This window comes from Haliaeetus leucocephalus, unplaced genomic scaffold, assembly GCF_000737465.1.
Source record: "Haliaeetus leucocephalus isolate CR32 unplaced genomic scaffold, Haliaeetus_leucocephalus-4.0 Scaffold2, whole genome shotgun sequence".
In the NCBI taxonomy this organism is placed as follows: domain Eukaryota; kingdom Metazoa; phylum Chordata; class Aves; order Accipitriformes; family Accipitridae; genus Haliaeetus; species Haliaeetus leucocephalus.
Window position 1 is genome coordinate 4828780 of NW_010972438.1, and position 26481 is coordinate 4855260.

Below are 26481 nucleotides of genomic sequence, written 5' to 3' on the forward strand. Positions count from 1 at the left end.
CTCTTTTATGGTTACAGGTACCTGATTCTTAGGAGAGGAATCTCTTTTAAAGCAGTGAGAAAGAAATTACTTGAAATTAAATGATGAACGGTTTGTGCTAAAGTTGATAAAGTGTCAACATTTATCCTAGTACTAAAGTCTCACATTTTTTTCACTTAGTTGTACTTTATTCCCAGCTCTAAATGTCACAGAACACACAGAGAAGTTATCTCTACCAGGATCGTACTTGTGAGGATGAATGTAAAATGATAGCTGAGCTCCATTTAGACTCAGTGCTCCATGATGTCTCTCAGAGTCCAAGCCATGGTTATCGATGTGCGTACAGCAGTGAGGGCAGGGGAGAAAGAGACTATTCCAGTGCCCAGGACCCTCAGCTGCAGGTAACCGAGCTCCAAGGCCTTGCTTCAGTGAACCGAGGGTTTATTTGTTCCAAATAGGAGAGCTGCAGCCGACGAGACTTGGACTGGTGTAATGAATCCAGCAGTACAGTGACGGGGAGGTGGGAAATCACGGTTCAGGTCCCTTCCTCTGATGCACCAGTGACAGGTAAATGCCCATGCTGTTGGCTGTTGTGCCCGTGTTCCCTCTGCCTAGCCTGTACCTCGGAAATACTGTGTCTTCTCCCCACAGCAACGCTGACTGAAGCTGCGTTTGCGAGTGAAAAATCTTGAATCGGGACATCGCCAACCAGTTTGATTACAGAGCGTGTAACCACAGACCACACAACTACACACCTCCCAGGCCAGAGATGAAGCAGCGCTGTACAGAGTACTATTGTTTTACAGCTGGCCTTACCTTTTCTCGTGAATATCAATGGGAGTTTTATTCTTGACTTCAAAGAGAGTATGACTGAGCCCAAACATACCATACAGTTGAGCAAGTAAGAAAACAATTTCATCACCAGGTGGACAACTGGTTTGGCCAAACAGACAGCTCACAAACTTCTGTCACACAGAACTGCCGCAGCACAACCAAAGACTTTGCAGCAGTGACCATACAAGAGTGTCAAAAAAATAAATTTAGAAGAAGGGAATGGAAAGGATGCTAAAAGACCAAATCTGCTAAGGAGCAGAAGATACCAGAGAAACAGTAAAAACTAAAAGGTAAAACTTCAGTTTCCTTTGAAGGCAGGTTCTGATCCATGGTCACCATAAGTCAACTGGAGTTGCAGCATGACACACGAGCACTCTGAGGAAAGTTAAATGCACGTATTTGTCTCTTTCAGTAACATATCCAATATAATATTCTCTCACTGTGGTAAAATTGTAAACAAGTAACATTTTTCTCTGCTCAATGCAGACATACCCTGTATACACGCACTATAACATCATTAATACTAAACTCCATCCCAACCAGACCCAGTACACACACACAGAATCTTGTATTTAAAAGAAAACTGCTAAAATACAGAGCTTGCTTAAAACTTCATTTATTTGTAATGTAAGCCAAAGGATCTTAACACAGAAATGCACTGCTAGGCCTCCTTGGGAGCTATAAACAAATTGGTGCACTTGTCAAAAACACACAAGCAATTAAATGATAGAGAAAAGGTACAGAATTCTTCACACGTACGCTCTCGTTGTGTACACACACACACACACACACACAAACACACACACAGAGCAGTTTCCAGTTTCCACCTGTAGGCCAAATGATAGCGGAGCTATCTAAGCCCACTTTGTAATACGCAGGCAAATAGCCTAGAAAAAACTCTCACATTTATATAAATGATGCAACCAAATGCTTCCCACTCTGGCAGTTCTTTGTTGTACAATGCGCACTGGTAGCCTGACACTTTCTTAAATGGCTTTGGGTTAAAAGGAGGTGCTCAGCAGCTCTTAACATAAAGCCCCTATTTATCTACCTTCAGCAAGTTCAAGTATAATATAGCGAATTTAAAACCTGAATATTTGACACTGATACAGCAAGGACTTGGTTACATGCTTAACTTTATGCATTGCATATAAGCCTACCGACTACACAGGCAAAATTCAGAGTATCAAACATTTGCTGGGTTAGGGCTTATGTTCAAGTAACCCGGGCACAGTTCTCTGGGCTGTACTCTGCTGTTTCTTTCTCAGTGTGAAAGGTGATTCTTTTCCTTTGTTATCAATACATTCCATGTGCCACAGTTTCTGTTCATTTAAAGAAAACTATTTTCGTTTCCCCCCTATGTTACGATGACGCTGCTCAAGGTGTTACATTAGCAAAGGTGTTTTGGTTACATTATACCATTGGAAATAACTAAAATACATGAGAGGAAGGGGAAATGAGGATATAAAGTCTATATAAGTATTTACACATCCCATTATTAAAATAAATGAAGGCTAATTAACAAGGAATTAGCCACAAGTATGAAATACAAAATGAATTAAAACTGGCTTCTAAATAAGATTAATATTAGAATCAACTACTGTTAAAACCAAAATACAACATGGTTTTAGAAGCTGTAATAAAACATAAATTAATAATTCTAACAACAAAATCAAAGTTACATAATTGTTTTAAAACACTTTGAGAGCTCAAATTATAGCTTTTTTTTTTTTTTCTCCTCCTCAGAAAAAGCACAGCAGGGAGGAACCTCCCCCATTCTTCCTGCAAGTTGATATTACATTAACAAAAGTCTTCATGTTAAAGCATATACTTCATATATTTTAATAGCTGCTGAGAACATAACACAGTTCTTTCTAAACATAATGTAGCACCTCCTGTAAACATAAAAACCACTGTTTTATTCTCTGATCATTTTATATGCAATAATGCCTTTGTTTTGTAATGAATTCCATTCCTTCATTTTAATGTGCCCATAGTTGCAGGGTTCTGCTGAATCATAGCTTACACAATCACAGCCTCCTAAACTTCAGAGGCTTAGCACCAGAGTTGCAACTGTCTGGGCAACAAGACTTTTGCTCTGCAACTTTCTGTGGCTTGTAGAGACCATAGAAATGAGGAATTCAGAGTGCCCAACATGCGTCTCATCTAGCCTCATTTGACCTACAGCCAGCTTTACCCTGATGCTTGAAAATAAAGATCAAGAAGCAAGTCAATAGTTTTTAGAAGTTCTCAGCATCGCTAGCCTAAAAGGATTACCTGTCGTATGTTAGGCTTACATTATCGTTAACTTTTTAAAACAGGCTGTTGAATTTTCCTTTCATTGCCTTCTGGCTCTGAAGTCTTCAATGTTCATTTGGGTTACGTTTTCGAACTCTTCTCTGTAGCTAGAAATGTACTGTTGTTTTTAAGTGACAACTAACAAAACTTCAGGTAAAAATAGAAAATACTAAGGCAAGTTGCAAGAGACAGTAATGTCTACACTTAAGTTTAAGTCAAATCAATCAAAATAGATGCAGAGCTGCCTCTGTCCTTTGCATGTTGATTTACACTTACGTGGCAAAGGCTGCAAGATAACAGATCTGAGTCAGAAACACGCACAAGTTGTTGATTAGAATTTGCAGCACACAGAGGCGCAAACAACAGACGTTTCTGTTTGTCATGCCTGTGAGCACAGACCAGCAGCGAAACTGCTAGGACCAAGACCGTATGCCCCTTATTCCAAGCCTCTGTCTTAACACCTCCTCTGCTCAGATGACTCCGTAGTGATGCTGTTTGCCATGTTGTGTCATTTGCCCAGCACACTTACGGATGTGTCACAGACATTTTCACACTCCAGTGTTTGGAAAAAGTTTGTCGGCACTTCATCCTGTGTACAGCCTGTTTATCTGGTAGCCTGAGATGCCAGCAAGGTCTACATTTTCCCCTCCTCTCATGAGCTGCCCCATAAGGAGAAAGGAATGTGCAAGCTAAAAGAGCTTTCTTTTAGAGTCTTTTTTCTTGTGAAACTGTGCATCAGTCCTGACTGGATAGGGTAGAAACCCCCAAAACGGCAATTCTTCAGAAATCCTACTTTTTAACCTAGGAAACATATACTTGCCCTCATCCTCACAAACCAAATATTTATCTCTAATAAATGTCTGTTACATGTACCGCATATACAACCTCTATCAGTTTTCCTTTTGTTAGAGAAAAGCTTCAGGTCTCACCCTCCTCACCCCTCTCCTACTTTGCCTATTAGATATCAAAGGGAGTAGTTTCAAGTAATAGCTAATTTTTTTTGCTGAACAGACTTGAAAAGTAAGATAATTTTCTCTGCTGTTTTCTTCAAGCACTCACCTACACACACCCCTCAGGGCTTACACTTAGAAAATGCCCTCTGGGAGTCTGCTCTTTTATCACTGCTCTTTAAGAGTGTCCTCACTTTCAGTTCCCCAGTGACTTGTCCCAAGCACCTTTCAGCTACTGCAAGTTTTAATAAGCTCTTGTCTGTGCATATCGTAAGATGATCATCATACTTTCGAAATCTAAACTAAATGAAGTCTTTTAAATAAACATCAAAGCCATCTTGTATCCTCTTTCACTTTGAGGCTATTCATTATGAACCTAGCATAAAACTCTCAACTTCCAGGAACGAAAGTGCCAGGCAGAAATACGTTTCTATGCCACAGGTTTCTGGCAAAGCAGAAAAGGGGAGTCAGAGGCAGCATTCGCAGTCTCTCAACGCAGGGATGAAAGAACAGTTGTCAGTGGCATACCATTGTTACTGTGCAGTAAATAGCAATGAAAGAGGATTAAAGAGGAAAACAGATCAATAGTACCTGGTTTTGTACTCTTCACTCACAATATTCTTGGACTGTATCTAACGTAATTAGTATTACCAAGTTAGGGAATACATTCTTAAAACTGTAAGAGACCATGACTGTACTCCACGCAAGAAAGGATTCTCTTGCTGTTCTCCATTAGCTGTGCCGGTGCCACAGCTTCCCCTGCATCCCCCTCCCATTTCTTGTACATGGTTTTCCTATTTATGCTGTAATTATTTTCCTTCTAATTCCTTCGTGAGAAGCCCTCACAAAACTACCGAAGAGCAAAAGGGAAAAATGACAATCACTAGACAGAAAGTGCTGTAAAATACAAAGTAAATAGGCACTTCTATTTCCCTAATCTTTTTAAGTAAGAGAAATCTTAGGTCTTATATCTTACATGTGAAGAATAGTAGGTAATATACCTTCAGACAGAAGTACAATTTTAAGCAAATACTTTCCCTTTACTGTAGTAAATTTTAACTCATCATATCACAAGAGCGATCTTTTTCTGTAATTCAGCATTCTCATGACAGTCAAGAATATTTGCCCTATCATTTCAAGAATTATATTCCCTATGTTACATAGCTCTAACTGTAATTTCTTTATCAAGCCTAAGATCAGTACAAGCTTTTGCACAACTTCAAAAAAAGTTACAGTGAATACAGCTGTACTTAAACAAATAACCAAACTAAACTCGTCAAATAAAAGTGAGAATCATCACCTCTCCCTACTGCAACCAAGAGTAAATGTAGGAAGAGAACAAAAGGCCTAAGAAAGGACAGTTTAGGTAGACTTCTAGGATTTCCTCTTTTTGTAATTTCAGGGGTTATTAGGAAATTGGATAAGGAAAATATTTTAGTTCTGAGTTTCAATAAAGGAGTTCATACTCTTCATTTATATGGTTCATGAGAAGGTATGCAAGAATTAAAAACTCTGCGTAAAAATATAGCTACATTTAGTATCTGTGGTTGGCACCCAAGTAGACAATGACACGATTTTCATACACCTTCTTCATAGTTTTCTCAATTTGCTTCAAAAATACTTGTGGAATTCTCCCACATAAAGTGTGCACTGTATCCAGAAACTTAGACTGCAGAGGGTAGTACAAAGACTGGAAGAGATTGTCTTCAAATGGAAACTAAAGAAAAGAAAAAAAGAATTATTAGTTTTCACTGGTTACAAAATGGCATTGTAGGATTTTCTGCAAGATAAAACCTAATATAGGTAGGCAATGACTTGTCCCTCGCCTTCCCAGAGCGCCATCAAAGCCTATCAAATTCCAACACTGGTCCGCTTGAGAGTGCTTGCTTTCAGAAAAGCTTGTCTGGGTATATTACCCGAAACAGCCAACTTCCCAGAAACTGTACTTCAAGAATCAGTGTTTAGAGGAGGTTTACTAACATAGGGATACTGTAACAAAACAGGTATTTTAGAGAGTGGAGTTGTACACATGCAACATTCAAAGTGGAAATATGGACCTGTGTCCATATGAAAGCTTCTGCCTTCCATGTGCCCAGAGGCTCTAGGTGCTCAGGGAGGACAGGCTTTCATTGGGTATATACGGACCAGAGCTGCAGTACCAGCTGGAAGAACTCCATTCAGACACTTTTTTTCCTACCTCCAGCATTACCAAAAAGCAATTTATCAGCTTTTTTGATTAGAAGTTCACTATATTATGAAGGAGGATCGTTTAAACCACCTCAAATACAAGCATGCAGCAGAACAGGAGAGGCCAAAGCAAGCTTGTTATTTTGTGTCTGATGGGTATACATACAGCATAACTACGCTCAGCCTGATCTGCTGGAAGAGCAATCTGAGTGACCCGGTTAAAGCAGTAACCTACATTGAAATAAAAGGACTGCCTCTGTTGAGATAGAAGACTTACATCACGTATCACTTCATAGAGTGCCTTGAATGTAGGCTGTTTGTCGTCATGATAGACACCTCTATTTCCATGCAGAATAGAGACACCTTCTTCTTCTGCACCTTTACAGTTGCTTCCATACATACAGTGATCAGGCCGGTAGTTCCACTGACATGGAAACACATAAAGACACTCTGCCAGTGTCAGTCAGGGGAGACAGAAGGAGGAAAAAAAAAAAAGAAAAAAAAGAAAAAAGACACGTCAAACGAGTTACAACAAATTAAACCATGTTTCTGTGAAAACACTGGGACTGATGATCAGAAAAATTTCAGTTACTTCCTTTGCAAATATCCCAAGCAGCAGCTAGACACAGACACTTCCTTTCCTCAGAGGACGACTATACAAATCTCAGCACTGTTAGACCCAAACTAACAGAGAGGGCAACACAGAGACTGGGTGCAAACATAAACCAAGGGAGCATTTTTCAAAGCTAGAAGTGACAGAATCAAACCTAGAGGGTATGCACCAGGTGGCACTATCCAGGGTCCTCTGCCCCAGTAAGAAGTTTCAGGAGTTACAGAAACGATTAGGAAAGCAGTGAGTGTTATGCAAAATCCTGACTCCTTCTGGAGACAGCATGGGAAAGCTTGTGAAGTATATCCAATGTCTGCTGCTGCAGCTTTCACTGAGGCTATGACAATTTGTTATACTGAGATACAGCAGAATGTAAGAGGTAGTGTATTTTACCCACAGTCCTTCTAATAGTTGTCATCCATTAATTTCACAGGTCTAGGTTATTTAAAGATGAGCCTAATTTCTCAAAAGAGCTTATAACCTCCTTTCTCCAACTGATTTTTCCCCTTTTTTTTTTCTTTCCAAACTTTCTCCATGCACTCACAGTACGTGCAATATGCTTGTAACAAAACATACCAGCCCCTGTGACCTTTTTGCTTCAGAAATGGAGTACAATGAGTCATTGCATGATGCTGGCAGGTCACGTCAGAAGCACTGAAGACTGAATTCTTCACTTGGCCTTTCCTAGCTTCCCAGGAAGCCTGCAGCTGGTTCTGTGTGTTTTTTGAAGAAGTAGGAGAAAAAGTTCCTGAAACATTTCTTCCCTTAAGGCCTCTCTAGCAGGAGACTTCTCCAGAAAGGGTGGATTGTAAGTGGTTTCCATCCAGCCTGACCTATCACACATTCAGAATTGCTCCCCAGTGTTGCTGAAAGGGCAGGAAGAGCAGTAACGCCTGATCCAAACCCTGTTACAGTTAACAGGGATCCTTTCGGTAACCCTGAGCAGATGTTTGCAAGTACAGCTCATCAGCAGGTCACTATGGGGAGAGGATGTCATCAGGTGCTTGTTAGCTTTTGTACATGTCACTTGAGTATTCTTGATCTTCTCCTCACTGTGATGCTTTTGTGCGTTTTTTGCTGTCACAGCTGGACTCAAACTCTAGCTGCTCTGTGAGCCTTCAGATCCATTAATCATCAGAACAGCCTTTGGGGATGGGAAAAAGGGTGCATCTCTTCAGGCCCCAGGTAACGCAGTTCTGTATATTTTTAAGCCAACGCACTGGATCTATAAAAAGCCACCTGCAGCAGTCTCAGCTGATTCCTTCCCAGGCCAGCCGCAACAATCCAGCAGTTTAAAATCTTGGGAAACTCTAGTTTTCTGTTTTAGTTGTATCCAGTTCTTTTGTTTTCTTTTCTTGTGCAGTATGATGTTATGTAATTCATAAAAAATTATTTACCAGTTACAAGGAAAAGATGAACTATGGTGCAGAAAAGAGTCTCAACATGTGGATTTGACAGAGAATACTCTCATCACAAAATTAAAATATTTTTGCAATCTTTGTTTTCTTCCTCCACGCTTAAGTTAGCAGCTTGAGTTTGACTTCACAACTAACCTGGCTTCATCATCTTCTTCGTCCAGTAGACCCTATTCCTGTAACATTAATTTCTTTTTGGAAATTAATTTATGATTTCATAATGAAGATTTCTTCCACTGTATTTGTTCCCTAGGATTGAGGGTAATGCATGGTGTACCAGGGATACTGATGTTTAACATCTGTCTGCAGTAAACAGATGTTAGCTTACTGCTTTGCTTTTGCTCTCTCCTTTTATTTGCCTGGATTTGGGTATATCCAATTACCTACCCTATGACTCCTTAGAGAAAAAGAAAAGGGAACAGAATAAATAAAGATAAATCCAAACTTATTCTGTTCTTAAGCTCACTTGAGGGAATACAAGGTCACATAGGAAACAAGGAAAAACAAATAAAAATGGATACTCAGCATCCATTCAGAAGCATGAAATAAGGTTCTTAGCTTCTTTGGGAAGCACGTGCTATGCTCCAATTTTGAAATCCTTGCATTTCTCAGATGTTACTGGCTTTGGAAGTGTCTGAAGTAATTTCTGTGTGATCAGTGCAAAATACTCACAAGGGGCTGAATTTTCAGAAACTGTCTCAGCACTTGTGGAAAAGGTCACACGCTTTTAAAATAAAGATGCCTCAACTTCCCAGTTCCTTGGAAATACACACTCTTGAGAATACGACTCCAATTCAAGAGGAAACAAAAGACAAACCAAAAACCTTACAAGTTGTTTATGGAAGCATTGTGCAAGAGGGACAGGCAGGAATCAGATATGACATTTTGATGGGCTGACAAGTACATACATATTGGTCACGCTGGTCCACACAGGTGGGTTATGCCATCTCTTCTCCGAGAACAAGGTTCTGAGAGACTTGAAGTCCCCCGTAGCTCTTCATAGTCCCAGAGCAAGCAGAATACAGAAGAGTAGAAAATGCACAAATCTAAGCAGCAGAATACAGATGACACCATCCTGGTGCCTGCTAAGGCTGGATCATTCAGCTGAAAGGCTGGAAGCATCTTGCTCAAAAAGTAATTTTTAGTGAAAGAGCGAAAGTAGGGAAGTGTCGTGGTTTAACCCCAGCCAGCAACTAAGCACCACGCAGCCGCTCACCCACTTCCCCCCACCCAGTGGGATGGGGGAGAGAATTGGAAGGAAAAAGGTAAAACTTGTGGGCTGAGATAAGAACAGTTTAATAGAACAAAAAGGAAGAAATTAATAATGATAGTAATAACAATAATAAAATGACAATACTAATAAAAGGATTAGAACATACAAAACAAGTGATGCACAATGCAATTGCCCAGTCAGCTCCCGAGCAGCTATCCCCCCCCAGGCCAACTCCCCCCAGTTTATATACTGGACATGACGTCACACGGTATGGAATACCCCTTTGGCCAGTTTGGGTCAGCTGCCCTGGCTGTGTCCCCTCCCAACTTCTTGTGCCCCTCCAGCCTTCTTGCTGGCTGGGCATGAGAAGCTGAAAACCCCTTGACTTGGTATAAACACTACTTAGCAACAACTGAAAACATCCGTGTGTTATCAACATTCTTCTCATACTGAAGCCAAAACATAGCACTGTACCAGCTACCAGGAAGAAAATTAACTCTATCCCAGCTTAAACCAGGACAGGAGGGCAACGGTTTTAGACAAGATATTCCAGTGGCTCTGCCCATTTTTTGTTCTTTATTACTCATTTGCATAAGTACCAGAATTCAGCTGAATTTCAGAAAAATAGAGCACAGCTTTGGAGAAAGTTAGGCAAGTTCACATTCAGATAAACATCTGAAACAAAAACATTTTTTCAGCTAGGCCCTGGTCCATTTGACACTCTTAAGCACACATACAACTTGAACTTCATTCCTGCATTTGATCATTAATGTTATACTTCCTTATTTTCTCAGAATCTCCAGAAAACAGATTTACATATTCACTGGAACGAAGTCCGAGCCCCACTACCTGCACCACTTTCAGAAGTATTTTCCTAGGTTGTAAATCCTAGGTGCACTTACACATTAACTTCATGCCAGAGTACATTAAGCATAATTATAAATAACAAATAGAACTTTAAAAAAAATTTTTCAAGTTCAAGAAATCTTCTTAACACAGATAATCATGACTCCAAGAATCAATACTTACCTGGGTTAAAGTAAAAAATTATATTTAGTAAATCCTGATCTCCCCATGTAATGTAATTTTTGTACTTTTGGTATAATGGATATAACATTTCCTCCCAAGTCAAACCACTTGGTATCATGCTGTTCTGCAGGGCAGAAAAACAGAAGCAATGGGTTAATACCATGAACAGTTATGTGATATATGACTCAGAGTGTGGCACACACATATTTTTAAGTCTGCTAAGCCATGTCAGATACCTAGATGAAAAATGAAGAACTGCCAGGAAACGTTAGACCTGGATAGGGTTGGAACAGCAGAGCTGACTGTGCTCTTGTTTATCTAAACAGGAAAGCGAGGTCTCCTGGGTCTAGCTCTGATGTCAGCTCCTGCTATTCACAATCTTGCTATTCTGAGCAACAGGAGGGAGAAAAAGTGGAAAAGTGGAAAAATGCAAAAATGTGGGGACAAGGTGAAAACTGAGGTATAAAAGAGAAGAAAACTGCAGACTAAAAATTATCTTCCCTTCTGTGGGAACTAGGATATTAAGAGCAGGGCCTTTTTTTCACTCAAGCTGTTCCTGTAACGATATAGGAAACCCCTGGCCTCCACTGAGAAACAAGACCACTCAGGGCAAATCAAGTTTTTAAAAAGATTAGATAATACTTGCTCAACAAAACAAACAGACATTTTACAAGTCAGGTCTTTCACAAAAAAAGGGAGACGTCAGAAAAAATGTTCCCTTCTCATTTATATCAATTCACGGAATCACTTGATCTGCAGCAGGATACAAAATTTTATTTACAGCAGATGCAAAAAATTACCAATTTCTCTGGATATTTACATCAAGCTTCCCAATTTTAAAAATAATACAGTGACTGCTCTGAAGATCCTTGAGTTTATTCTTTCACGTACCCTTCAAGGGAAATATGACACGCTGAAGAAGCCATTTTTACTACTGTTAACAGACTGCTTCATCTGCAAGTTCTCAGTGCTCCAGCCTCTTGGGGAAGTTTCACTTGTTTTAATAATAATTTTCACTATAACTGCTATTAGTATCCAAAGATATATTCTATATTTTTTGATTCTTTATATTACAAACTTTATATAATTTTATATTAAGTTTTACAAGATGTGAAAAATACATATATCATTATTTTCTGCAACAGCTGTATTTCTTCTCACCTTGAACTGAGTGTTGCGTATCCGTGTTAAATTCATTAGCATCACTCCAGAATTGACTCCAGTTGTCCCATAATAAGGGTGACGCGCAAATCGACTATACCAGCCAATCTTTGGTATTTCGTGTTCTGGGGCCATAGCAGCTAGCTGTGTTGAGTTGAACTCTTTCAGAATGTGCCAGATGTCATCGATGGGCCTCAGGAAGAGAACATCGGTGTCCACATAAAGGAGGGAATCCACATCCTTTAAAATGACCTTTTAGGTTCGCATAGCGAGGAGAGGAAAACGAAAAAGAAACCAAAGAGACAACAAAAAGGAAGATTATTGGCAAAAGGTACTTTCATTTCAAACTGATAATTTGAAAGAGGTTATTGATTTATCAGCTAAATGTAATTACACACAGGAACAACAGTTATCAGGTTATTGGCTTGCTGGTTTTGTTGTTTGTTTGTTTTTAAACTGCACAGCAAAACAGGTACCAGACCACAGAAGTTGGATTCTAACCTTCATATGAAACAGTAATCCACTATGCTCTCAAAAAAACCCCTGGAAGGCCTATTTAGTATCAGTTCAAAAATAAAATGCAAAGAATATAGATTTACATAGCTTTGTTAGTTCTTTTAAAGATCTGCAAGTGGTATTGTTGTACGAAAAACAATTAACCATTTGTAGAAAACATAATTATTGCACACTGTATAGCAAGGACTGTGAAAGGATTACTACTGAAAATTATATAAGTAACTTATGAATCTGCTGCTCTGTGTTTCTATGAAAGCTTTCACAATCAGTCACAAAAGCTAATTTGGATCCTGCTCCTGCAGTTGGATTGGCTAGCACATAGCTTGATGAAACATATAACTTACTCTGCAGACAGATGCCTTTCTAATGACTGTTTTTCCTATTACAACCTTGTGCTCCTGGAAGAACTTACAGTCAGTATTAATATATACCAATGTTTCACATTAATTAAGAAAACCGTATCGATCACAAAAATGTATATGCATCCTCCTGAAGAACAAAATTTGCTTGGTAAATAGAAATGTCATATTAAAACTTACCAGGTCAGATTCTGATATCTGTTATCAGACTCTATATCAGGAATAACTACAGTAAAGTTAGTTAAGTCAGAAGGGTGTAAAATGTAAATTAGATCCAGGACATTTAATGTATTCTTGTTGACAATGTTCCCCCTTGTGGCTATCCAAATCCTTACACACTCATTCATTAATTTTAGCAGGGCAAATTATATAGTGTTTCAACAGTCCAAGAAGACTCCCTTGACATTTGCACCAGCTATTTGTAAGGTTGTTTGTTAGGTAATAAATATCATTAGCTAAAGTTGACCATCACTTCCAACTGCATTTTTGTTGCTGCTCTTCATTATTTGCTAAAATTGTCCAAAAATTCCTGAAGGACTGAAACGTTCTTACATTGGTCTCAGCCAAAAGCCCTTTTTCTCTCTCTTTCTTTCAGAAGCAAATCCAAAAGGCTATTGATTTTCACCATGTTGTGGAACAGAACAATCACTCTCTCACCCAATTGCAATTATACCAATGACAAACTCTCCTATTTATGCAGGTAACTTAATAAATTCTACTAAAGAAATTGAATTTTACATAAATTGAAATGTATTGTGACTGAAGATTACCTGTTAAAGACAGTGAACAACATTAAGATTTTGAACAAGGGGGGGGAAATTACCTTTAAGCATGCTCAACAGGCATCCACTAAGATGCCAAATCCCTGAGTACGGACTTAAATGAGATGTTTCACCTGACCGAACACTTGGGATTCAGACTGACACTTAGCCAAGTTTAACAAATCCCTGTATTTCTGACGTGATAACTACATGTTCTTCCTACACAGAAGGACAAGCAGGAGAAGGCAAGTGTCTCTACATTTTAAACAAAAGTTACGCTTATAAGAAACTCCATGTAGACACGTTCAACACAATCCAGATTACTCTGCTAGACGGAAGGTTATAGCAATACACCGCTCTTCCACAAAAAACACAAAACAGCATGTGAAGGTATCAATAAATGAGTGACACAAATAGTTCAATAACACAGTAAGAGCTCAGAGGCAAATATTGGCAGATGTCAAGTATCCTGGAGTCCAATACTAAAAAAACCCACAAACCACCAAGTAAAAGAAGACAGCTACTTTCAAAGTAAATCAATAGAAGACAGACAGTTGAAAAGAAGAAAGGGTTTTTCAGCTTAAGGATATCCTGGATATTGTATATTATTCTGTAGCACCTAGAAGCCCTAATTGCTAGGGACCTACAATATGAAGTCATATAAAATCAAAACATATTTAAAAAAAAACTCACCTCAAAATTTAGTCTGAGACAGGAGATAACACATGAATACAAAGAGAGCAGAAGCTATTAGACTTTGCCTGAGGGATCCACAGCACACTATACCACATAAGATTTTTTCTAAGGGTACCCTGGTAGACAGACAAGTTAAGGCATTTTCCAGCGGAGGGTTACGGGGGAAGTTTAATGGGTGCATATAGACACTCCTCCCAAGCATAACTGACAGCCTGGGCACTGCTTCTTCCAGCAAAAAAACGTTCTTTCAGCAACTATAAACATACACATAAATTTAAGTCTGTGGAAGTCAATGGACTGTAATAACTTTCCTATATATAAATGGATTCAAGCAGGTATTTCAGTTCTTTGTGAAGTGAGTGCCTACCAGCATTTGACCCCATGCTTTCTGCCTTTTATTCCCCCATTCAGGATTCACATGCTCTCCTTTCTGGTTTATCAAAAGATTCTTCCCTCTCCTGTGTCCAAGGTGTTGCCCTGCAGTGACACCCAACAGGCTAAAGGAAAAACTGTGCTACTTCCTTTAAGCCCTTCACACATTTCTCTTTCACGTGTGAAGTGTTAAGATTTATTTAAAACCTACCCATGTCAGTTTGAATTGATCACATCCCCTTCTGGCTGTGCATTTAACTTTGCCTTGGGTAGGGGAATTCAATTTCAGAAATTGCGGCTGTAAGAGTTCCTTGCATAGCTCCCAGGAGTTCAGTGGAGTTTCACTGGGCATAACTCTGGCATTTCCAAAGTCCCATAGCTTTCAGGCAGCTCTGTTCCCAAACTAAACAGAATTTTCAAAAAAATATTTTAGGCTTTACACAGCCCTTAAAAGCATATTTAGCTTTTACTTATTCAAAAGCATACAAGAGGAGATGATGTATTTTTGCCTGTGCTGATTTTCAACGTCAAAAGCAGTTGAGTACCACGAGGCAAGCCTATGGTACAAGAGACCTTGCTCCAGCTTGCTCTGCCTGAACCAGACGCTGCACAGCTCGGGCTGGCAGCACGCCGAGCCTGCCAGGAGGGCTAACCAGAGGGACACAACTGCAGGTTAAAAATGACATGCATCTGACCTGGAGCATAAGCAACGCACGACTGTGTCTGGTAGTCTGAGTTCATGCTTGCTAGCAGAATCCGTGTAGACATACCTGACAGGCTGTGATTTTTGAAACGAATGGTCAGGAATATGGCTTGATTGTGCTTGTCTTCCTCCTCACTCTACAGGCGCTTACAGCTTAAAAGAAGTGTGATTTTTTTTTTTTTTGCAGCTCTATAGAGTATTCTTAGTAAATCTGTCAGAAAGTTCTGCACAGAACTGGCTATATTTAGCCTGACACTTCACTTAAATACTCAATTATCTGTAATTTGATTTCACAACTTCTGTCTCCGTAGATTCTCCCTGTGTTAGCAAGGTTGGCAAGTAATAACACACTACTGTGTAAACACATATTGGTGTATTGTGAAGCTGTGTTACCTAACGGTTTGCAACAGCTAGCATGGCCGTTTACCAGAGCTTCATCCAAAATTAGGGACAAATCACAAATTTTGATGCTAATGTAGCAGTACCATGAAGTTGAGTTACTAAATTTAATTGTCCTGGCATCTATTCCCAGGGCTGTCACCAATCCACTAGGTTGGATACTTCAGCGTACTCAAGAGGACAGCTATAATACAGGGATATTGCTAATCTACCTTAAAAGCTCTTAAGTAGATTAAATGTTTTGAGAAGGGCTCTAAATGTTAGTTACTATTAGAACTAAAATCATCCAAGAATCCCTTAAGCATTAGCTGATCGTTTTGGTAGCTCCAAAACAGCAATACAAAGACAGCTGCAAGCCAGCTCTGCGGCATGCAACATTCGTGAGACCAGAAGACAGTTTTTCACCTGGTGTCTTAACATCCGTGTCAGTATTACAAAACAGTTTCAAGTGATTGCCAAGACCATTACCCTCCTTGTTTATTCTTAAAGTTTCATTTTGTGCTCGTGTTAAGATCCACATCTTCCTTACTCCGTCTTTGCAAATCCCATTGATTGTTTTATTGTAAGTAGACTGCAGCAAGAGATCGAGACTTGTGAGATTACATGGAGGCTCAATCTACCCTCCCTGCCTATAAGTGGCAAACGTGATCAGATGTCACAGAATGCCTCTACAAAATGCAGGATGCTGTATGATCTTCCTTAATGTTTTAGCAACCCAAGTAGATTCAAGAAGTTGGGAATGCATCCACCGACCTGTTACCCAGGACAAAACAGTTCATTACTACAAGCTGCAGGATCACATCCCTGAGCTCTAGTTTCATCAGTGAGTAAAACCACTGAAAGATTCTTAAGTGATTTTCCCTTAACACACTCCTCATACCCTCCCGTCCACTTTCACATGCCTGCTGGTGCTGCAGAAGAGAGATTTCTTTGGCAGGAGAGGCACTTGTGAATCAAAGACTCACATTCCACTCAGGCTTAGCATTATCAGGAGCAAGACAATTTGCACAACTGAAAGCTAAACAGCTGATAAACTCAACTACTGCTCTCCTGGGGTCCTCCCTAAATCCTGTCACATTTTATGCTGTTGCAGGGGAAAATGCTTAGTACAGGGAAGGATAACAACAACAACAAAAAAAGATACTGATATCCTGCTGGTATTTATTTAAAATAAAAGTCAAAATAGTTTTCTAAACAGTAACACTAGAAACCTTCCGCTCCCGCTGTGTGCAGACCAGATTCCTACAGCATTGTCTTGTTCAAATGGGATTATCAGAACATGGTTATCAAGCACTGAAAAAAAATAATGGTGGCTGAAATTACCCAGAAACAGCCCAAGGTTCTGTCAGCCTGCAAACTTGAGTGCCAAAGTCCAACTGGACACTCGCCACCTCAGCTATTACTACAACTTGTTTTCTTTACGATATCCACACCAACTTAGTGTCAGCTGCAACTACTCTTGGACAACCCCTCCTATTCAAAGCCATAAACCTCAGCCTGACCACCCACAACATTTTGCAACTACCCCAAGAGAAACAAATATTTACAGTTCAAGCTGCCTCCTAGTTTTGCGAAGACAACATGCAACAGTTTAATATTCCTTACAAGAAATTACTGGATAACTTAGGCAACATGTGAGTGACAAAACAAGAACCAAAAAAGCACTACCCAGCCTAAAGCAATCAGCATGAATACGAAACCCTTTTCTGTCATCAGAAGGGTGATGACAAATAAAAGTGAAAATGTTTCTGGGATGAGAGTCTACCAAAATGACAAAAAATACCCCAGAAATAAGAACGGAGAATTGTGTTTACCCAGTGAAAACAACCCCATTTGAGTACATCCTTACAAACAATGTGTATTGAAAAAGCTAATGCTTAGGGATTATTTTCCAGGTGATATAAATATTTACTCAGGGAAGAGAGTAACCCTGCTGAAGTTGGAGTTACTTTCAGCCCATCTGGCCTTTGTGCATTTGATAGTCTACCCCTACATGGCAGATAAACAGAACTGCTGACAGCACATATTTTCTCACATATGTATTCACAGTGTACGTATCTGGACGTGCAGCTGTCTCCTGATTGTTTCCATCTGAGAAAGTAAAGATTTCTTTGTCCCCTCCAATTCTCCTAAGACAGCAATGAAGAAATGTGGATCATGCGAATAGCATGCCACTTTATTGGAGTCACCCCAATCAACAGCAAAGAACAACATATTTTTGATAGATGTTCTCAATTCCACAGAAATCGCTTTATGCAGAAGTTCTTTCAATTTCTGATATTTCTACATGTGCAAAATCGTTATCAACACCTTCCTTCTCTCCAGCAACCTTAAAAATTTTCCAAGTTTATGACACAGAATATTATACAGTAAAGAACACAAATTTGCAGTGAACCTGAAGATCCCAGGATACACAGGGCTCTTGCATGAAATCTGACTTTGAACACATTGGAATTATTACCTTAAGGGCAAATCTGACAGTCTTGGAAAAAGAAATAAAACTCAAGGAAAAGGGATTGCTGAAAGCATCAGTCTAAGGGCTAACATATGGAAAGGGAGATAGTGGGTAAAGAGGATATGATGACTGCACGCTGAAAAGAATGTTATTTATGGAAGGCATGCAGCATCTACCCTGAAAGCATCTGCCCTGAAAGAGCTCTCGCACTGAGTCTTAAGAGTCTGAGAGGCTAATGGAACTGGAGACAAATAAAAAACACACATCCTTTGTTAGCAGAAGAAAAAGCAAGGCTGAATTTCTGGTTTTTGGTTGTTTTTTTTTAAAGTGGCTAAAGCACAGATTAAAATATCTTTAAGCAGATGTTTCAGCCCGAAAATGGTTTTAACATTACACCAGCAAAGCTTCCTTTCTGTGGAATTAACCTTTTCCTAAAGCGACCTACTCAGAAATCCAGGTGCCTTACCGGAAGAAAAAGGCGCTGGGCAGCACATGGTTTGAATAACTTTTTCCATTCCTGAGCATTTCCTACTGAGAAGGTTATTGGGTAAATGTTGTATTCAAACTTCTTTGTGTATGAGGAGGGCCATTCCTTTAACTGAAAGACATCGGGGGAGGAATTAGACACTACAGGTTATATAGCTTTTCTTTAAAAAAATATGCATGCATAAGGAATTTATAAACCACGTACAGTAAACAAAGTGCTTAGTTGCTACTTGTTGATCTCAATGTAATTTTTCTCAGAGATTTGTGACTTATAACTAACTCATGTACTTATTTACCAAATGACAAAGAAACTCACCTTCTTCTCAAATTCAGGCTTAAGGGAATCCTCAGCAAAAATGTGAAAACAGAGCCTCCTGTTGCTAAAGAGAACTGCTGATTTCAGCATGATTAGCGTCTCTTCCAGCCGGTCCCCACATGCCACAACTGCCAGATGCATGCATTGCAAAGATGAAGGCTCTTTTGAATGTTTCTGTTCTCCAGGCTTCCTGAAAATTCACAAATAGGCATATCAAAAATACTGAGGTAAACACAGAGAGAATCACGCATTAACAGATATCAGGGGTTTTCTCCTTCATTTTGTAAGGGATCTGGAGTTTTTTTTCCAATTAGATACCCACAAAACATGCAAGCAGCATGTCAATTTTTGTCAATGGTACAAATCAAGAGTATTAAAACTACAACATAAAGAAATACGCTATTTTCAGAAATTTTCTGGTTATTCCTACATTTCTGGATTTGCATAAGTCACTGCACTATATACACAGATGAAACAAATTCAATAGCACCTCAAACCAGACAACAACTTGCTCTGTGCAAACGATAGCTTTTTTTTTTTTTTCCCCAGCTTAGAGGTTATGAAGCCAGAACGGACTTACTACTACCTAGCCAACTTTCTAACACAATGCCGATCACAGAACTACATCCAGTAACTTCATTACCAGGCCCATAATGGCTAGACTGGAAGAAGACATCCATGCTTAGAAAAAAATCCACTTCATCCATATGTAAATTATTCTAACAGTTAATTAATTTTGCTATTAAAAATGCATGCCTTAATCCTGGCCTGAAGGTACTGGCAGAGTTTCAAAGGACTGCTCTCCATTTCACCCGATGGAATCCCTGAGATTTTGCTCAAATAGAGATTTTTAAAAACAAACATATTCACATGTCCCAGATGAATCAGACTATATTCCACAAGCAGTCAAGGGCCAAACTATCCTTTTTCACTTAGCACCCATCTGTGTGGGCTTTAAATAAATTTCAGCTAGACTATAGGTGGAATCTGCATGTAAAAAGGCACATTGAAGCTACTTGCTAGCCAGAAAAATCAGGGTTCTTTTGGGGAGCTGAAGACATTTTGAAAATATGGCCTTTTGATTTCGTGTGTTCCGTCCCCCCATCAGTATGGAGGTAAACTCACATCCTCCAGGAATGCTTCTACCATATTGTATTCACATTCCAACACAGATCGCATTTATACTCTCTTACATGGATGAATGCTGACAAAGCAACTAAATCACAAGCATCATAATCATTATAGGAGAGTTCAAAAGGCTAATCATAGATCACTATCAGTTCTTGACATATCACTGAACAGAGGACATAAATCCCTGCCTCTTCTCAGCACACACTTTACATACATATGATTAATCAGTAAAGTTAATACTAGAAACAAAAGTTCTAAATAAAGACAAAAATAACAGTTAATAAAGCTGTCCTTATCTTTTTCCAGACATCAAAATGCTGCTCTGTGTAACAGCAGCGTTCTATACCAGAGTAACCCACCTCGGTGTGAAGGAATACCAGCCAACGGTACTTCACCGACTATACAAGCAACATGTTTCAATGAGGGTTTAAAGTCTTAGGCTTTAGTCTTAATTAAAACCCAATTTCATCAGTGTATAAATAATGGAATACTACATCTACATGAAGTGGTATTTACTTTCCAACCTATTAGTGTAAAAACCACTGAATTATTGAAGTGAATAATTAGCTGCTCACACAGATCCCCTTTTCCTCCCTTCTCCCTATCTGTTTAATGTTTCCTCTTAATTGAGTCTCTAAATCAAGCCATATGCAGGATGAGAACTGCTTTGATATAGCTTGTGGCAATGGAATTCACTGGGAGAGGGACTAAACTCTAAGCTTTTATTGCAACATTTCAAAACCTGACACCAAAGCACTAAGCTTTTCTTTGCGCATTTTAGCCACAGTGAACTCTCCATTATGCAGCTATTTTGTAGTGAAAAATCCAGTATATGTAGACAAGCGCTTCCAACAAACAGACTCAGCAGAAGCAACCCTCGATGAAAGCAGAATGCCCTGTAAGCCCATGGGAGCTATGGATGAACAAGAGACATCCCGCCTGCCAACACAGACATGCTCCCAGCCCCAGAGAGTGGAGGAAACAAGGAATTACGAGTCGCAAAGGTCTGGGCTGAAGGGGTTCAGGAGCCCGCAATGGCCTAAGTAGGAATAAAAATCCCTGAGAAAAGGATCACGAGGTAGTATCTGAACTACCCCAGTAGCAGTCCGGGACACTGAGTTAGTGTGGAAAAGCAGCAATGAGGTACAGAAGAACGTTGGGACACAATATTTTGCATCTTATTTTATAAGTACGTAAGAAAACCAAAAGGACTGTGAAAATAAAGGTGAGCTGGAAAGGGAGATAAAAGAGTGCCATAGCAGGATGCATTTTACAGCAATTTTAGCTCAGCCTTTACAGAATTATTGTTATTATCCAGAAGTCTGAAAAGAGGCAGGTGTAAAGGCAAAGTCAAACTGCTGGGAAGGCAAATGAGCAGATTACAGCACAGAACATCACAACTCCCCTTCCCTCCTCTGTTTCTACGTGCATGTACATACAGTGCAGGGAGGAACAGAAGGGACGGGGAGAAATAACATCTGGATGAAAGGATATTCCTTAAAGATCTGCAGGACATGGCCAATGTCTTCAAAACAAAACAGTTCCAGTTTGACCAACAGCATCTAGGATGCTTCTGCCTCACACAGAATAAATCGCTATGCTGGCTTATCTAGATCCCCTCTCAAAGATAAGAGGGCCTCCACCATGTGCTGTCAAGAGAGAAACTGGAGTTCAGAACTCAGCTCATACCAGTGGAGAGCTACTTCTTTTCTACCAGGGATAGGTTGGGCTGGGCACTAGGAGCCTTCTCCTTCAAACAGACTTAGTGCTTAACAAAAGGCCTTCTTTAAGCTGAGGTTTCATATAAGGGATACACTGAATCCTGATTCGATACACTGTATCTCCTCTAATTGCAAATGTTTGTTTGTCTTGTAGTTAGCAGTGGTTGACCCAAACGTACTGGGAAGCTAAGAGTTTTCCAAAACACTACCTGCTCAGATGTTACTAGACAATACAACAAATGGAATAGATGAAAGGTGCATACTTTATTTTAAAGGATGGAGTACGTTAATACTGTGGTGAATTGTACAAAGGATAAAATTTGCTACATAGAATAAAAAACATCTGACGAGCAAGGAAGAATATACTGCTAGGTTATCAGCCTAAGACATTAATAGGCTTTTGACACAGAGACGCCCTCAGGTAGTGGTTGAAGGGTAAGTGAGCTCTGGTTTTGGCTCTGTTTCAGTAAGTCAGCCCCTGCAAAGCTTTGGGCGAGTCATTAATTCTTTATGCTTTAGCTGTCCTACCTGTAAAATGGGAACAGCTGTTACAGTAGTAATAGTTACCTATCTCAAGAGACTTCCAAGCACATTAAAAAGCACATAGATCCACGGAGTACTACAATTATTATTATCAGCCAATTCTTCCTAACATTTATGCACATACTCATTCATTTATAGCCCAACTTACTGGTTATGGATATATGGAGTCTATAATTGGATTTTATGACCTAAATTAAATGTTTAAATGCATCTAAAACAATATAGTGACCTGGGCCCTAAAGTTTAATGTGTTTGACAAGAACAAATAATGAAATTATATACACAAGGTCTTTGTTGCCTTGATATCATTCTTCTAATTTCAGTACTTAAATGTAGCTTGTTGATATATTATAAATCTAACTTATATAACATGTCAAACTCTTTGCCCTGTTCCCTGTTTTACCCATCTGTTCAGAGAAAATTGCTTCCTGCTTTCCCTTACCTGCTGTTCTCCTACTATATTATTGTATGGCTTTAAAATTAAGCACTGTTGCCTAAGATTAAGCACTACAGAAAGCATCACAAAATACTTGCAGAATACATCCCTATGAAACAGCTGAAGACTGACTTGATAAGACACAGCATGACAAAATGTTTACAGCAAAGGCCTTCCAACAATACAGACCAACTTCCACCCAGTTGCCCAATGGTATTTTATTTACTGCATACATTTTTTTCTGACAGGCATGGGTATTGACATAGCAGGAGAAGCCCAAGTGCTCAAGCACAACAGTGTACATTTCTAGGTCTTAAAGTTTAGATTACATGCAATTTTCTTATTAGTCACAGCCAAAGTGTCTCAAACATAATTAACCCCAAACCTGTCTAAATCAATCCAGATCCATTCAAAATAATGCATTCCCATCTCATTACAGAGCCTGCTAATCTATTCAAGCCTTCAAATTTATTCTTGAGAGAAAGATAATGCATGCAGATTCTTACAAAATGCAATATAGTTGTTAGTTTTTTGAAACCTTCTTCATATTATGATCTCATTTACTTTTGCAGCATAAACAAGGTTAGATTTAGGCAATGCATCAACACTGGTGATTCACTAAATAGGCTCCTTTCCTGACAGTCAACACTGAGTCAATGTCCCAACAGTGGCTCCATTATATGAAACACATTCTCTCACACACTTTAAAATATAAACTAGAAAGGCTCTAAATGTTTTTTAAATAAAGTTTTCTCACTTAAATGCAGTTGCACAAAACTGACTGTAGCTGCTGACAATCAAAAAATTGTTGAAGTTTCAACGTCCTCCCACTGCTCAGAGAATGGGGAGAAATACACTCAAAACCAGAATGGATGTTTGTATCTTCTTCTTTTATCAAGTGGGCTCTTTGTTAGACAAGTACGAGGTATTTGGGCCTTCAGCATGTTGTTATAGGCTATCAAACTCAAGCCAAACTTGCATGTGTGTCCACACAGGCTGCAAAGAAAGAAAAAAGTATCTTGACAGGTTGCCACATAAGACATGTTTTGCTCTGGAAAAGTTACTTCCAGAGAACTAAATGTGCTGGCAAAGGTTCACTTGTCGAGCCTTGCCACGCTGGTTTAATAGAAAGTGTGGTCACATCTGCCCTTCAAATGTAAAACAACCCTTTTGCTTTTTGATACTTTGCACACATTGGTTTGGCACATACTTATAATTCTTCATATGAAAAAAATCTTACTGAAGGCATAGGACTTGCTACTTCCAAGAAGAAGGATCAGTAAAACCACCATCAAAAATCAGTTTTCAAAGCTAACTGGAAGCTTCAATGCAACGCTCATTGAGATTTGCCAAAATTATCTAATGACCCAAGCAGGACACAGGAACGTATTTACTAACATTTGCTAGGTACCAGCCAGCTAATGATATGCGACTAAGTTAAGCTTTTATCATGTATGCCTACTTAACATTAGAAGAAACCTGCACTTCTTAAAACTTAAAAACTACTGTCTTCTATTAGTAATGCGTCAATACAGAAAGTGGTATTACAAAATCCCAGTTAAAATACAATTCACCTTGCCTGCAACATGACTGATTCTTATAGTGCAAACGCACATCCTAGATAATGCCTTTTGATTATTTCTGAGTTCAGCCCCAAACCTGCACCCTTCTGACAAAACTACACAGATCAACTTGGCAAAACTGAATTAAAACAACTTTTTACATCCACATAGACAAAACTTCACTAAGGTTATTTGAATCAATCATGCAGCCTACATATAAACACATACACCATGATCAGATCACAAGATCTTACACAGTTATAATCAGATTTTTTTATTATCCTGAAGGCATCAGTTAAACAACATATGATCTCTTGCATCAAATAATAATAATAAAAAAATCTTCCTTTGCTTATAAGGAGTAACCAAAATAATAATCTTTTATATTATAGAAACTAACAGGCAGTAACAACCCCAATTCAGCATGTTACAGTGGATGCACTTTACTGTAAGCACATGCATAAATGAGCAAATCTTATTAAATTAATGGGAATACTCACTCCTGAAGTTAATAACTAGTTAGTTAAATCATTGTTTCTTCCACTCCAAATTCAAGCCCCCTGGAAACAGCCTCACACTGCTTTCAGTGTGTCTTGGATCAGGCTTTTTAAGCCGAGCAGATCCCACCACCTGATGCCTTCACCACTTGAGTGTGGATGTGATTCGTTTTGGAATGGCATCCATTGGCAGGTATTTCTGCCTCTCCAAGAAGGCTGGCATCTCCTCAACTTGGAGCATGTAATGTCCCCCCCCTCCCGCCCCCCCCCCAATTTTTTTTTATGGATACCCTCACTAAAATAAATTTTATTTTAGTAGTAATAACACAATACAGAATCTTTCAGCAAGGGACAGAACTGGACCCACAGAATTGCGCTTCTCAGTTATACAAACTCCTGCAGGTGCCAATGGTGCAGGACAATGTCCTGCCAGCAGATGGGGCAGGGCGGGCGGGGAGAAAACAATAACCAACCCCCCCCCCCAATTTTTTTTTTGAAGAAAAGGCATGGTTTAAATACAGCATGGTTTAAATACAGCATGGTTTAAATACAGCACTCCTCTTTTTTGTTGTTGTGTTGCAGACCTTGTAAAAAGTAGTTGCAAAGTCAATAAATAATAGAAAAGTTAGATAATGTCAAATTTTGGAACATGAAGATGGTCACTGAAAAGCTCATTGAAATGAAACAGTTGTTTACACTCTCTAGCAGTTTCATACTTTCTGGGCTCCTTCCTTCAGTGTTGTTCTTGATTTCCATGATAATCACAGAGATATGCCTTAAAGAAAAATGACTTCAGGAGGTACAGTTGCTAGTGGAAATAATCCTGCTTTAATACATGCATTTGAATTCTGCCCATGATCCATTCTCAGCCACAGTAAACATCTCTTGCATTCAGTAGGGTAACAATGCTTGTAAGAAACCAACTGCTTTAATAAGTTAAGGAATAAGAGCTCAAAAAACAGGAGTAGTCTTTCATTCAGAACATCCCTGTGAAATCACGAATCAAAGACACAAAGACATACCAAGTTAATTAGATATATGAGGTCACACTGACCATAATATAGTTGGAATGCAAAGGGAAAAACAGTCCTCCACCCAACAAAAGCATGCTGCCCGTATCTTTTTCTGAAGTAATTACATTTTTTTAAAAAATACTCTGCCTGCAAGGTGCTGAAAGAGGGAACACTACACACCACGATTTCAACCTCTCGTTCTTTAAAGTTCTGCTACATGGATTTACATAGAAAAGGCATTCAAAACAAACAAACAAAAAGCTCAAGGGCTTAAAATCCACCGGTGCCTGCTTCGCAGTTTGGAGGTACCATGCAGAAACAGCCAGCCACCTTCCCTCTGCCCTGCAGCACTAATGGAAAAACTTCGCAGCAGCGCAGCTCCGGAGACTGACAGCAGCTCCTCACGGGCGCCAGCCAGCGAGTACCACATTCCCCACGTCAGCCTTCAAAACAAGGCCAAAACGCATGGAAAAGCAGCAATTTCGGAGGCCGCCCTCGCCCAGGCACGCAGAGGAGGGGCCGCCCCGCTCGGACCGCAGGCGGAGGTAAAACTTCCACGCGTTTTCGTGGCATCTCTGGCAACCGCGCTCCGAGCGCAAACACGCAGGGGAAAAAAGTTCACGCTTCCCACGGCAGAGCGGTTTGCACGACGGTTTCTAATCACCGCCCGCTGGGCAGAGGCGAAGGGGGAAAAAAAATAAAAGATCTGGGCGAGGGGAAGCGCCCGAAGGACCGGGCGGCAACGGGACACGGGCGAGCGGCCACCGCGGGGCGGGAGGGGCCCGGACACGCGTGGGGCTGGGCGCGGGTGGGCTCCAGGGGGGCGGGCCGGAGGGGCC

The 26481-nt window shown here is 39.7% G+C and overlaps 1 protein-coding gene across 1 annotated transcript in view; it reads right to left on the reverse strand.

Annotated features, from left to right (window-relative positions):
* Positions 1 to 5183: 5183 nt before the first annotated feature.
* GXYLT2 (glucoside xylosyltransferase 2) overlaps positions 5184 to 26481 on the reverse strand; it is a 22047-nt gene continuing 749 nt past the window's right edge. Inside the window, exons 2-7 of the mRNA XM_010570550.1 lie at positions 18740 to 18929; positions 18404 to 18535; positions 11677 to 11928; positions 10516 to 10639; positions 6526 to 6698; positions 5184 to 5778 (exon numbers count right to left, since the gene is read on the reverse strand). Of these exons, the coding sequence (XP_010568852.1) occupies positions 5596 to 5778; positions 6526 to 6698; positions 10516 to 10639; positions 11677 to 11928; positions 18404 to 18535; positions 18740 to 18880 (1005 nt within the window). The 5' untranslated portion in view covers positions 18881 to 18929 and the 3' untranslated portion in view covers positions 5184 to 5595. The remainder of the gene's footprint in view (positions 5779 to 6525; positions 6699 to 10515; positions 10640 to 11676; positions 11929 to 18403; positions 18536 to 18739; positions 18930 to 26481) is intronic.